Genomic DNA, 14,747 nt, shown 5'->3' with positions numbered 1-14,747 from the left:
GGTGATCTCTATTTGAAATCTTTGGGAAGTGGTTCAATCTATCGAAGAGAGAAGCTTCAATGGCCTCTGGAGAGCCATAGCACTTGTCCAGCCTTCGCCAAAGCATGTTCAAACCCATGAATGGATTGTTGACATAAACTGCCCTTATTCTCTTGGCGTGGTGTAGCGACTCCCCACCAAGCCACTTAATGAGCAGGTCCAGTTCTTCACTAGGTTTGAGGCTAAGTCCCTCCACAGCGTTAACAAAGCTAGATTTCCATGACAGATAACTAGCAGGCTGGTTATCAAACACTTTTAGTCCAGCGGTGACAAGGTCTCGACGCGCCAGATATACAGCTAACTCAGATACACCTTGAGCCTCCAGTGGTGAGCCGGGTGGAAGTTGGTTTGTTGAGTCTGTGCAGCGATGTGTGTGCATGGAGGGGACATCTCTATCTGTGTTAAAAGACAGAGGGTCAGGGCGATTCTTTCTCTGGTTGCCTGGGTGCAGGCCTTCAGCCGAGCAAGCAGAAGGATACGGCTGTTGTGTGTCACGTCTGACGCGATGAACTTCGGTATCTGGGAGGTGTCTGTGTTGTGGTACAGAAGACGCAGCCTCTGTTTCTTTCTCATTTTGAGCTAAAGCATAACTCTGCCCTGAAGAGAAATGTGCTTGGATGAACTCACCAGTTCGCTGTAATGACTGCTTCATTGCTTGAGCATGACTGGCTTTACTCCCAAGGTCACGTGTCTAAATCTGCAGCAGCCTCAAACACTTGAGCCTCTGCTGAGGCAGCCTCAGCTTCACACTCTTCTTTTAGTGCATTCAATGTAGCCTCTATGCGTGCTTTCTCCACTTGCATGTCTATTTGACGTTTTGCATAGGCTGCTCGCGTGCGTGCAGCTTCCGCCTTGGCACGAGCTTTAGCAGCAGCGGCACTAGCTGAAGATTTATTTGAACTTTGCTTGGAAAATGCAGCTGAGGCAGCACACTCTGACCTAACCTCCAGGCTCTGAATATCGGCATCAATAGGGTTTGAGCTGGACATCGTCTTCAAATCCCGTAAAAAGATACAGAAGAAGCGAACGTAGCCTCTTTGATGTTTTTCTTCTACTTACTGGTTACTGGTGGCGAAGAAATAGGCTGCCGAGATTCCTTCAAAGCTTGATGTGATGGTGCATCTTTTCACTGTTCTGTCTGTATAGCTGAGTCTACGTTCACGAGGACAACGCTTAGTGAGGACAGAACATCATTACATAACCTAATAACTGTTTTCAGGTATCTGTAGTTTACTTGAGTAGTAACTATTTTTTACTTCGTACATTTTTAAACAAATATCTGAACTTTCTACTTCTTAAAAGTAGAAACGTCCTCCAAAGACCTGCTTTCTTTTTTACTATCACTTTTAAGTTAAATGAGTACTTCAACTTTTACTGGAGTAGTTTTTAATAGTAGTAGTTTTCCTTAAACACAAGTACAGACTTGGTGTACTTTGCTGATTCTTACAATGATTCAGTTCTGATTCACAAATTCAGTTTTGACTCAGTCAGAAATATTATAATCATGATTATTTATCTTGGATTTCACTGTTGAAAGAACCTGTAAACCTTGTAAAGTAAAAACATTTAATTCCAAATGATTTGAGTCTTTCTCTGCAACTACAAATTCCATGTAAACTACTGTGGTATAAAAACAAAGCTGAGACTTCATCAGAGGTGGAAACATCAGGTTAAGGATCCACACTTTGTGTTTACATGTTTTCATGATTACATGATTTCACTCTGATTGGCTCATTCATAATTATTCTGTTCCAGCTGCTGGAGGACAACATCATCACTTTTTTGAACGAGCTGAAGAAGATCCAGAAGGTTCTGAGTCCAGATTACCCAGAATGCTTAGAGAGTCAGAGGGAGGATGAGGAGGAGAGGAGCAGAAAGGCACTTGTGACAATCACAGTGAACTTCCTGAGGAGACTGAAGCAGGAGAAGCTGGCTGAGCGTCTCTATTGCAGTAAGAGCATTTCTGTAAGCGTTTAAGCTGATTGATGACTACAACAGTCATTAAACAACCACTGCTGTCCTACCGAGAGACTTCAAAGCTCATGTGGGCAATGACAGTGAGTCCTGGAGGGGCGTGATTGGGAGGAACGGCCTCCTGGATCTGAATCCGAGTGGTGTTTTGTTTTTGGACTTCTGTGCAAATCACAGTTTGTCCTTAATGAACAGCATGTTTGAACATAAGGGTCCATAAGTGCATGTGGCACCAGGACGCCGCAGGATGCTGGACAGACCTGGCACAACTAAACGTGCGTGTGAACGCCTCACAGAGGCCCTGGTCTGCAAGACCTTGAACATACACCTCTGGCAGAGCTTCAGCTGCAGTCTGAGGCAGACTGGTGCTCTACTTGCACTGTGTATAGTGCGGGTGGAGCACTGCTGACGTCGACAGAGAATATTGTCGGGCGGTGGAAGGAATACTTTGAGGACTTCCTTAATCCCATTGGCTTCCTCCTCCTGTAGAAGAAGCAGAGGCTGTGGATGAGGGGATGACTCGCCTGTCTCCGGGGGCGAGGTCCCTAAGAGAGATAAACGACTCCTTGTTGGGTACACTGGAAACCCGAATAAGTCCAGTGAACTCAACATTTATGAGGAAACTGATTATATAATAGTTTTAAAGTTAACTTACAGTGAACTTGTAGTTTTTAAGTAAGTTAAAAAATATGACCTGAATAAGATCAAGGAATTGAACTACCTCCAACCTGTAACTTAGTATTTAAGTAACTTACAAAGTTTAATTTCACTAAACTTGTATATTTTACTTTATTTGAACTTTATTTCATTACTTTACTAACTTAAATATTATAACTTATATAAACTCTAATTACCTATTAAAGCGCATGCTAAGTCTAACCCTTCATAGACAGGGTCTTTCTGTAAAGAAAGAAAGCTGAGACAGATTTGCAATTGCAAGTTTATTTCTACAAAACTTTACATACTTCTGCATTTGGACATGTTTTTAGTGCTTATTGTACAACGTGTACAGTGAAAATGTTAAACAATATAGTGCTTCAGCCTTTTCTTTGGCTCTCTTTTAAAAATAATTCTGGAAACAACATAAAAAAAAGTATCAGCCTGATGCTGTTATAATTTAATAAAAAACATTTTTATAAACATTTAAACCAAATAAATAGTCTCAGTCTACTCTTTAGCTTTTCCCTTAAACTTCAACATAAATAGTTTTTTTTATAACAAATAATCTTTTTTCTCCAGTTGTTCCCTTTTAAAACTTTTAAAAATAGAAACATTTAAAACAAAAAATATGTATGAGCATTTTCTTCCACGTTTTCATTATAAGACTAAGTTAAATAGAACACCCACCATATAAAAAAAGCTATCTAGAGGCATGTTTGTCTCAGTCTGTCTCAGGCTGTGGGGAACAGATAGCAGCAGATGTCCTAAACCTACAGATCTTTGTATGAAACTTTACTACAGTTTAGTGCAACTAGTCATGCGAGCCATCAACTTCAGTGGAACAGTTTGAATTTTGCCAGCAGTATAGTGCCAGCACCTGTACGTGCTACTCTGGCAGTAAAAGATTGTTTTTGAGGCGAAGAAGACATGGTTTCAACTGTTTACCATCCTCAAGGCCCATCATGAATTTCTGGATGAATGTGTTAACCAGGCTTTTTGGATAGTCCAGATGTAAGACATAAAACAATCGGAACAACAAGACAAATGCATCAGCCCACTTGGGAATGTCGCCAACCACAAGCTCATCTTCCACTACAGCTGCTGCACTGACTACAACATTATTAAAACACAATAAAAAAAAAAAAACTTACCTCGGAGCTTAGCGATAACTGTGTTTAATGCTCAAATCCCACTTCAAGCTGTTCGAACGAAAAGAAAAACCACAACTGAGACAGCTAGCTTAGCCCACATTTACACCGCAGCGGTTATTAGGTTAATATGTAAAACATATTTCGCCAAAACGTAACCATTACCATATCACAACGCTTATGGTGAAAATAAGTAAACCACTGGCAATAATAATTCCCAACAACTGGTACGTGGCTGCCACTGGCATTTTAGGCAGACCCAGGACACAATGGAAACATTATATCTCTTGGCTTGCCTGGGAACACCTTGATGTTCCCCCAGACAAGCTGGAGGAAGTGGTCATGAAGAGGGTTGTCTGGGCTAATCTGCCTAGGCTGCTGCCTCCTTGACCGGCCCTGGATAAGCGGAAAAATATAAATGGATGGATGGATGACTAGAACATTTGTTATTGTCTTAAGAGATTGACCAACATGTAGCCAAATATCCATGCTTTAAAGAAATGAGACGTAATGTTTTGCATTCTTTTTCCAGAACATTTTCCTACGGTATGTCAACGTAACCTTAAATCCACCCTGAAGAAGAAGTTCCAGTGTGTGTTTGAGGGCATCGCTAAAGCAGGAAACCCAACCCTCCTGAATCAGATCTACACAGAGCTCTACATCACAGAGGGAGGGACTGCAGAGGTCAATGATGAACATGAGGTCAGACAGATTGAAACAGCATCCAGGAAACCAGACAGACCAGAAACAACCATCAGACAAGAAGACATCTTTAAAGCCTCACCTGGAAGAGATGAACCAATCAGAACAGTGCTGACAAAGGGAGTGGCTGGCATTGGGAAAACAGTCTTAACACAGAAATACAGCCTGGACTGGGCTGAAGACAAAGCCAACCAGGACATCCAGTTCATATTTCCATTCACTTTCAGAGAGCTGAATGTGCTGAAAGAGGAAAAGTTCAGCTTGGTGGGACTTGTTCATCACTTCTTTACTGAAACCAAAGAAGCAGGAATCTGCAGCTTTGAAGACTTCCAGGTTGTGTTCATCTTTGATGGTCTGGATGAGTGTCGACCTCCTCTGGACTTCCACAAAACTACAATCCTAACTGACCCTAGAAAGTCCACCTCAGTGGATGTGCTGCTGATAAACCTCATCAGGGGGAAACTGCTTCCCTCTGCTCGCCTCTGGATAACCACACGACCTGCAGCAGCCAATCAGATCCCTCCTGACTGTGTCTGCATGGTGACAGAGGTCAGAGGGTTCATTGACCCACAGAAGGAGGAGTACTTCAGGAAGAGATTCAGAGATGAGGAGCAGGCCAGCAGGATCATCTCCCACATCAAGACATCACGAAGCCTCCACATCATGTGTCACATCCCAGTCTTCTGCTGGATCACTGCTACAGTTCTGGAGGATGTGCTGGAAACCAGAGAGGGAGGACAGCTGCCCAAGACCCTGACTGAGATGTACATCCATTTCCTGGTGGTTCAGGCCAAAGTGAAGAAGGTCAAGTATGATGGAGGAGCTGAGACAGATCCACACTGGAGTCCAGAGAGCAGGAAGATGATGGAGTCTCTGGGAAAACTGGCTTTTGATCAGCTGCAGAAAGGAAACCTGATCTTCTATGAATCAGACCTGACAGAGTGTGGCATCGATATCAGAGCAGCCTCAGTGTACTCAGGAGTGTTCACACAGATCTTTAAAGAGGAGAGAGGACTGTACCAGGACAAGGTGTTCTGCTTCATCCATCTGACTGTTCAGGAGTTTCTGGCTGCTCTTCATGTCCATCTGACCTTCAGCAACTCTGGAAAAAATCTGCTTGAACAGAAACAAATAACCTCCAAGAGTTTTAGCTTTTTAAACCAAAAAGAATCTTTTCACCAGAGTGCTGTGAACAAGGCCTTACAGAGTCCAAATGGACACCTGGACTTGTTCCTCCGCTTCCTCCTGGGTCTTTCACTGCAGACCAATCAGACTCTCCTACGAGGTCTGCTGACACAAACAGGAAGTAGCTGGCAGACCAATCAGGAAACAGTTCAGTACATCAAGGAGAAGCTCAGTGAGAATCTGTCTGCAGAGAAAAGCATCAATCTGTTCCACTGTCTGAATGAACTGAATGACCGTTCTCTAGTGGAGGAGATCCAACAGTCCCTGAGATCAGGACGTCTCTCCACAGATAAACTGTCTCCTGCTCAGTGGTCAGCTCTGGTCTTCATCTTACTGTCATCAGAAGAAGATCTGGATGTGTTTGACCTGAAGAAATACTCTGCTTCAGAGGAGGCTCTTCTGAGGCTGCTGCCAGTGCTCAAAGCCTCCAACAAAGCCCTGTGAGTAAATCTGTGATCATGTTTATTTTTAAAATGTTGATTAAAAGTGGTCATAGATTTCTTCCATGACAGATCCATGTCCTAAAACCATGAGCCAGCCTAGTTGTATAGTATAAAAGAAAAAAGGAGAACTTTTGACCACAATATTGTAACTTGAATACTTTTGATACAGCCTTTAAAAATAAAATTTATGAACAGAATCGGTGACAATGGGCAGCCCTGGTGGAGCCCATCACCCACCGGACTTATTGCTATCAAACGTATTGCCGGCTATGCCAACCAAGCTCTTGCAGTGGTTGTAAAAGGATCGAATGGCCCGTAGCAATGGCCATAAAATGTTTCTCAGTTTTATTATTTTCAGTCACATCTGTTTTTGATTATTAACTGAATATTTTAAAATTCAGGCTTTTTATGTTATACAAAATATATTTTCTTATGTCTTGTATTGATTCTGAAGGAATAGTTTTCATCAGTATCGCAGATACCAGCCTGAATTTTACTTTGTATTGGATCAGAAAGGAAATCAGTGGCATCACACATCACTTACAGCAACTTCAGTACCTCTTCATTTTAATAAACTGGGGGAGGTGCACCAAGATTCAGTATGAGATAAAGAATTATTTTTAACTGTAAGGTTGGAGAAATCTGTTGTTGGAAATTGGAAGAACAGGTCATCTTAAAAATCACTGCATTGTAGTTTTATTCAGGCCCCTTCAATCTGTGATCGCTGTTGCTTTGCATTGTAAATGCTACTATTACAAAAGTCACAAATATTAGTGTATGTGTGTGCTATTGGGTAAGAAACCAAAAGAACAGAATCTACCAGCACCTCACTGATTTCTGCTTAAAAACAACAAAAAAGCAATAAAGCTCTGATTTGTTTGGTTGATCTTCTCTCCCTTCCACCTTGATTTCAGACTGAGTGGCTGTAACCTGTCAGACAGAAGCTGTGAAGCTCTGTCCTCAGTCCTGAGCTCCCAGTCCTCCCATCTGACAGAGCTGGACCTGGGTAACAACAACCTGCAGGATTCAGGACTGAACCTTCTGTCTGCTGGGATAAAGAGTCAATACTGCAAACTGGAAACGCTGAGGTCAGATCAAGCAATATCGATTTTTCTTTTCATCAATTAACATCATTTAATCAATTTCATTTGGAAAAAATTAACATTGAGCCAGTGTATTTTTTTTTTTTAATGAATCCATGCAAGTCACAGTAAACTGCCACATTTGTCTTTTGTAACATGAGGCATAAGGATTCCAGCATGTCCTGAAACAGTGTTGAAATATTGTAAATGTAGTAGCTCCTCATGGCACCATGAATATACTTGAACACAAGTGTTTCATGTCTTCTTGTCATCCTTTCTTCAGACTGAGTGGCTGTAACCTGTCAGACAGAAGCTGTGAAGCTCTGTCCTCAGTCCTGAGCTCCCAGTCCTCCCGTCTGACAGAGCTGGATCTGGGTAACAACAACCTGCAGGATTCAGGACTGAAGCTTCTATTTTCTGCAGTGGAGAGTCCAAAGTGTACGCTTGGGATTCTCAGGTCAGGATTCAGTCTTTTCTGATGATGATTTAAAACCTGAGTCAGGTCGATAAATGGCTTACTCATTTACAACAGACATGATTTGTTAAATCACCTTATATATGTGTGCTTAAGTTTTGTGGTGCTCTGATTTATTGCCCGTGCTGTCTTTCAGTTCAGCTTTGTCGAGTCTCTGGTAGGATTTCTTTTACATGACCTGTGTAAAAACAAAACAGGAAACACATTAAGCTGAAGTAAGATGCACAATTTGACAAATGAGGCACAAATAATGTTGCTGCTTTCTGGAAAGTGCGTCTAAGAAGACCCAATGGAGAAAGTGAAGAGAAAAATCAAAGATTAAGAAGAAGAAAATGGCAGAGGCAGTTTCTCTTGGACTGCCTGCAGATGGGGCGAGACTCTAGAAACAGGGATGATTGGAGAAAATGTAAAGAGGCCATATGATAAACAAGGAGATGAATACTCTGGTGTTCTGGGGATAGTGGGAGTGAGAGGGAGAGATGCCAGTAAATGATTTCAGAGAATCAGAGCTAAGAAACCAAAGCAAGTGGGAAACTACAAACATGTGGACAGACTCATAATTAGGCCAAAGACACATTAAAACAATTATTACAGGTTTAGAAACGGATGGATATGAAGGAGCTTAGCATGAATTTGCATTGAGGAAAGAATAGCAACGAGCATCAGAGGAAACAGTTAGGAAAACTAAAAGGATGTACTGGCAGGAATACTGCAGTACTTTAGGAAGAACTACACCAGTTAAGAACATGAATGCAGACAGGAAACAACAGCAGCTGTTGTAAAGTAAATTCAAACTCCTTCATTAAATGCAGCTGGTTGAGTTGAAAACAATGGAGACTGATTGTGTTACGTTGTTTATTCTCTATAGAAATGGAGCAGAAGGAGTGCATGCAGAGCTGGACGTGGGCTGAATATACATGCGTGTATCTGTGTTGTCTGTGAGCAGAGAAAACAAAGCGCTGGAAATGTCCAGTGTATCATAAGCCAGCCAGTCCTGTTACTGCAATTCACTTCTTCACCAGAAAGTGTCACCATCAGGCTTCAACAGCAGTTTCCAGTATTAATAATGTTAATGAGCTCCAGGTAGTATGGATGGGAAAATGTAGAGATGCTGGGCAAACAATATGATCAAATCCACAGTGGGAATAATTGAAGTGATGACGGCAGGTGTAGAGAACAAAAATGAATCATATTGAAATGTTAAATCAGGAAAATCCTGGAGAAGAGGATAGTTCTAATGTTCAGTTTGTAATGTTGAATTCAAAGCAGCTCTTAAGTGCATAAAAATGACTTCACCTGGGAAGGATCAGGTGTGTTACATCATGATGAAGCAGTTAGAGGAGGCTCTGCTGCTCTTCTATAATAGAATATATCAGGAAGCTGGAAAGAACTGTGAAAGCAGGGAAAGACCCCACTAAGACCACAGGTTATAGGCCTACAGCTCTAACATCTCATCCAGGGAAAGTCATGGAAAGACTGTCAGTGGACAGACTGATGTATGTGACTGAAAGAAGGCAGCTGTTTGCACCTTCTCAGCAGGGGGAGGAACACCATGGACCCAGCAGTCAGTTACAGTCAGAGATGAGGAAAGCTCAGTGCATTAGGAGATGAGGTGTGGTTTGTATCAGCCAACTTAAATGATGGAAATGAAGGAGCTGTTCCTGGTTAATATTCTGTGTTTGCTAACAGTACCACAGACCCAGGCCTAATCTGTCATCTGTTAACACGTCCAACATCTCCTCATTTATTGGTGGATAATCCACTAACTTGTTTTAATGCACAAGTTCATGTGATGTGTGTGGCTCGCTGCTGCTGATACAAAGTTGGAGGTAAACAGGTCGGCTAAAAAAGCTGAAGGGAGATGGCTCATAACAAATGACCGCCACTTTATTAGGTCACGGGTGAACTGTACCTGAGACAGTGGGCACTGTGTACCGAATAAAGTGTCAGCCATGGTAAATGTGTTTCCAAGAGGAGAAAACCAGCTGGCAGCAAAGGCAGGGAGGTGTCCTTTCCACCTAAACAGGAGAGGAATATAAAGATAATGAAGGTCACGGTTTGTATTTCATTCAGTACAGTGATGTACTGATCTAGGATCAGTCCAATCATCAGCAGTTTGATCCACGTATGGATTGAAGTGTGTTTGTGAAAATGTTGGACGGTTCCTTTATCAGTGTGTAACAGTGTGTGTGTGAGAGCCATGTAATGTCCATGTGTGCATGCTGACTGTGCTGCTCTGACCCCCCTCCTCCTTTCAGGGTGGAGCCTGCTGGAGTCCGATGGTTGAGACCAGGTCTGAGGAAGTGTAAGTGTGTTTTTAATGGGATTCATGAAAACAAAGCAGCACACATTCAACCATCTTCATCATGTCAGGAGTCATCATCAAAGTGTCAATCAATGAACAGATGATGGATCAATAACTGCAGCTGGATTGTGTTTGTTCTCTCCATCAGATTCCTGTCAACTCACAATCGACACAAACACAGTGAACACAAAGCTCCAACTGTCTGACAACAACAGGAAGGTGACATGTGTGAAGGAGGTTCAGTCATATCCTGATCATCCAGACAGATTTGATGGTTTTTATCAGCTGCTGTGTAGAAATGGTCTGACTGGTCGCTGTTACTGGGAGGTCGAGTGGAGAGGAGACGTTTGTATATCAGTGAGTTACAGAAGCATCAGAAGGAAAGGAGGCAGTGCTGACTGTTGGTTTGGATACAATGATCAGTCCTGGAGTCTGTACTGCTCTGATGATGGTCCTCAGTCTGTCTGGCACAATAACATACAAACATCCATCTCCTCCTCCTCCTCCTCCTCCTCCTCTGTCTCTAACAGAGCAGCAGTGTATGTGGACTGTCCTGCTGGCACTCTGTCCTTCTACAGAGTCTCCTCTGACACTCTGATCCACCTCCACACCTTCAACACCACATTCACTCAAACTCTTTATCCTGGGTTTAGAGTCTGCTATCCTGGTTCCTCAGTGTCCCTGTGCTGAGTGGAGTGTAAAGAGTGTCTCCTGTTACAGAAACACTCTGACTGTTGAACAGATAGTTCAGTCTGTACATGTCTGTCTCTTTCACTCACAAACATGTTTTCAGATTCATGGATTCAATCAGTTGATGTTTGAAACTCTTCTAAATGATTCCTTGTAAACTTCTTCCTCTTCAGTCACAAACAAACAGGAAGTGATGTCACATGTGTTCCTGTCCACACAGCAGAATAAGTCTATTGCTGACAGTGATGTACAAACAGAGTGAGCATTTCTGAGGCCCAAAATAAACTGAGTAGTTCACTGAATGAACAATGGACTGTGAGCTCAGTTCCTTCATCATTAGTATGGATTATATATGTATATGTATTATATTAGTATCATATATATCAGGTGCTGCTGCTTTCAGTCATTGTGCAAATGTGCTGTTTGTAAGCTTGTAAAGCTGCAGTCAGCTGAGACTGAAGAAGTCACCTGATCAGTGAGCAAACGTTTCTGAAAACGTCCAGATGAACAGAATCAACCTTTTGGGATCAGCCAGCAATGCAGCATCATTGTTGTTCAGCTTCAGAGGTTTGCAGGAATGAACTGATGACCAGAAACAGCTGCAAAGTCCAAGAAAATACCAGCTGGAGTTCAGCTGCATTTGAAGAAGTCAAAGAAAAGTAAGGATGGCAAAGGGCGACGTTTTCTTCCAAAGAGCTGCAAACATGGTCGACGCCTCATTAGAAGAATCATCTGGACATTTGTGAGGAACTCTAACCAAGAAAGCAACGTCACACAGATCCAACAGACAGTTTCCATGACTGCAAGTGTTGAGTGGAAAAATGCTACATTGCATTATTGCATCCTCTCACCACAGGAGGCGCTGTTGGCACCACTGATTGCTGATCAGCTGTTCTCTGATGATCTGATTGATACTGTGAATAACGGGACTCACTGAACTCTGTGACACAGTGAAGATTACAGAGTTTAACTTCACCCTTTAAGACTGACCACAGAACCAAGTCCGCCAGAGCTTTTGTTATATTTTTACATGCTGTGGAGCCATTTGTGGGAGCATTTCAAGTTGCTATACATCAATACAACTGTTATAGCCCTAATTTTAATAATATGTATGCATTAAGTCCATAGTAACTACATAAATTGCAAAAAAAACCTCTGCTCATCCATCTCTGTGAGTATCAGGATACATTTGGTTCATAATACACAGAAAAATCAGAGTTATTACCTGTAATAAATGTGAAAGATTCCTGCAGTGATAACCAGGCAGGACTGAAACACATCCAAGCTGTCACCACGGTAACAGCACCGTCCATCCACAGGTGAGGGGAGGAGCAAAAAGAGGGACTTTGACCATTTTATACTAAAAACACTCAACTAATGTTTCTAATATGAAACAAATAAGCCCACATTAATGTGAGCGTTTATTAAATAATAATAATCATGATTTCCTCCTGATCTCATTTCCACAGCAGAGAAAACTGTGGTGTATATTGAGGTGGAGGGTGTGGTCTGTGGCTCAGGTGTAGAGTGAGGGTGGGGTGCACCACAGCAGCATGCTGGGACTGCTGAGGGTGGAGGAGGGAGTGATGATGACATCAGAGCTGCAGCACAGAGACCAGTGAACACACAGTCTGTTCATCTTTGCATAGATACAATATACAGCACAATATTGAATGACAGACACGCTGTGGGAGCTTCCACAGATACACTGACGTCAGCATCCAGAGTCCTCCTGCTGCTCCCCCCTCAGAGCCCCGTGATCAGCACCAACACATTCAGTTAGATGACAGAGTCCAGCTGCAGCTAGAATCAGCTCCCCTCTGTGAACAACAGCACAGCGTCAGTGTTTCACACTCAGTGAAAGGAGGAAACAGCAGAAGAACACCATGTGTGCTACGTTTCCCAGGACACACTACAAACTGCACAAATACAGAGCAGCACGTGGAAGGACCTGGAGCTGCATTTACAGAGCTGCAGACAGCGTGATGTCCTGTATGGACAGGTGGAAGGAACCAAGTCCTCAGCTGGAACACTCGTGTTTGTCCACAGACAGGAAACACAGCAGGAAACTTCCTCACAGAAGTGCAGCTCATGGATAACACACTTCCTGTCAGTCAGAATGAGGCTGCAGCCAAACACAGAAAGGTGTTTTTGTCCAGATGAGCCCAGAGAAGAAACACGAGTGTTCACAGACATCAGAAGCTCAGAGAGGTGAAACATGAGGTTGGAGTCCTTGTCAGCATCCAGAAGAGCTGCTGTGAAACCCTGAGTACTCATGACAGACTCTGATGGCACAAACACATCATGATTCAAACAGAAAGACAAACATGGAGCTCCTGATCCTCCTGCATGAGAACAAGCTGACATGAGCGCTGTGTCTGAGAGTGTCTCCCTGTCACAGTGACAATAACACAGCTGCTGCTCACAGTCATTAAACTGACCTGAGGTCAGCTGTGCTCCTTACATATGAACCATGTGACCTCACATCAGTGCTGTGGATGACTGTAGTCATAGAAGAGTAGAGCTGTAGCAGGTGGTGTGAGGAGGAGGTGGTGTATTCTAGTTAACGCAGTACTGAAACACTCCAGCAGAGGGCGCTGTTAAGTCCTTATTGTAACACAGTTACTGTGTGCAGTTAGACTTCATACATAATCTGCACTTATTTCCATCAGACATGCTGTCAGTAAATCATTGGTTTCTATACATTTCTAAACACAAAACCTCTTCACACTTCTAACATGCACATTTACACAACTAAATGGCAGTATTGATGAAAAGAAACACATTCAACAAATCCATTTAAACCTTAAAACAAACAAAAGGAAGCATCTCTATGGACAAACAAACCCCTCCACTTGGTTTGACCTGCTGATGTCATGTGTGACATCAGCAGGACTTTAAAATGAGGAAATGCCGGGCGGGCGTTTCCCCACACCTGACCCTCATGAAGACTGAAAAGACAAACAAAGTAAGAACAAATGACTTAATCTGTAACATAATAAAATGTAAAGAAACATGTAACTGAGTATTCAGCTTCATTTGCAGAATGTTTGATTTGCCAGCAACTGAATGCTTCCACACACAAACCCGGCATAGTGAGTGAAGCAATGTTACTTAACAAATAGCAAATCATAGCAAATACATAGAAACAGAATAATGTGTTTAATATGCAAAAGAAGAAGAAGAAGTAAACACATATGGGACAAATGGAGACCATTGCAGCTCATCCACCAGTGGGGTAAAAAGAGCAACCAAGAAAGTGGCAGCCTGCACGGCCACAGATGTGCTGGAGGAGCTAGAAGCTCTACCCATGGAGAAACTCCTGGAGAACCTTGCTAAGCCTAACAGGGGACAGGTACTTCTGCCCAACCTGGCAGCCACAAAGTGAACTCATTTAGGTAAAGATAACCACATGCACCTAACCAGCCTGCACCAGCCTGACATTTCTTCCTCCTAAGTAAAAACCAATGGATGGATTGAACTTAGAGTCTCAGCTCAGTTTTCTATTTTGACCACCTACACCCCAAGATACTCTTTTAAAAAGTGTTGTTTTCAGATCCCTTTGAAGTTCATAAAGGGCCTGTTCATTTTCATTCAGATGTTTTATTACATAAATGTTACTGTTTTCTTTTGATTTATGCTCCCACTACACTGCACCTCTACAAACAACAATGCCACGGACTGTCAGCTGCTTTTACATGCTGTGAACATGAGTAGGTTTGATCAGAGTTTCAATTATCAAAGAAAAGACAAACTGAGCAAAAAGAAGGAAAAAAAGACCAACTTCTTCCCAACTGACAAGAAAAATACTCGTCATGTTTTCATAATAAAGGATCAGGCTCCCCATTTATGACAGCTTGGACCAATAATGTATGTTACCCTGATGCTACTGTAGAGACAGGGTCAACATCTCTATTTAAATATAATTAATATACAAAACACAACAAAAGTTATACATGAATTATTCATTATTTTTACTATTGATAAAATTCATGTATACTAATCAAAGTTATACATGAGTAACGACATTATTAATAATGATTAATA

The 14,747-nt window shown here is 42.3% G+C and overlaps 2 protein-coding genes across 3 annotated transcripts in view; both read left to right on the top strand.

The window, feature by feature from the left end:
• LOC146650421 (protein NLRC3-like) overlaps positions 1 to 11,815 on the top strand; it is a 159,237-nt gene extending 147,422 nt beyond the window's left edge. Inside the window, exons 6-11 of the mRNA XM_085385469.1 lie at positions 1,795 to 1,990; positions 4,351 to 6,145; positions 7,063 to 7,236; positions 7,514 to 7,687; positions 9,964 to 10,010; positions 10,159 to 11,815. Of these exons, the coding sequence (XP_085241595.1) occupies positions 1,795 to 1,990; positions 4,351 to 6,145; positions 7,063 to 7,236; positions 7,514 to 7,687; positions 9,964 to 10,010; positions 10,159 to 10,700 (2,928 nt within the window). The 3' untranslated portion in view covers positions 10,701 to 11,815. The remainder of the gene's footprint in view (positions 1 to 1,794; positions 1,991 to 4,350; positions 6,146 to 7,062; positions 7,237 to 7,513; positions 7,688 to 9,963; positions 10,011 to 10,158) is intronic.
• Positions 1 to 14,747, top strand: part of LOC146650417 (phospholipase D1-like) — a 179,322-nt gene that overhangs the window by 47,763 nt on the left and 116,812 nt on the right. The window lies entirely within an intron of this gene.

Source organism: Rhamphochromis longiceps, linkage group LG16, assembly GCF_057381845.1.
Source record: "Rhamphochromis longiceps isolate RC_006_pf linkage group LG16, R_longiceps_female_GT1.1, whole genome shotgun sequence".
Lineage (NCBI taxonomy): Eukaryota > Metazoa > Chordata > Actinopteri > Cichliformes > Cichlidae > Rhamphochromis > Rhamphochromis longiceps.
The sequence above is the reverse complement of the archived record's forward strand: the minus strand, read 5'-3'. Positions and strand labels throughout refer to the sequence as shown.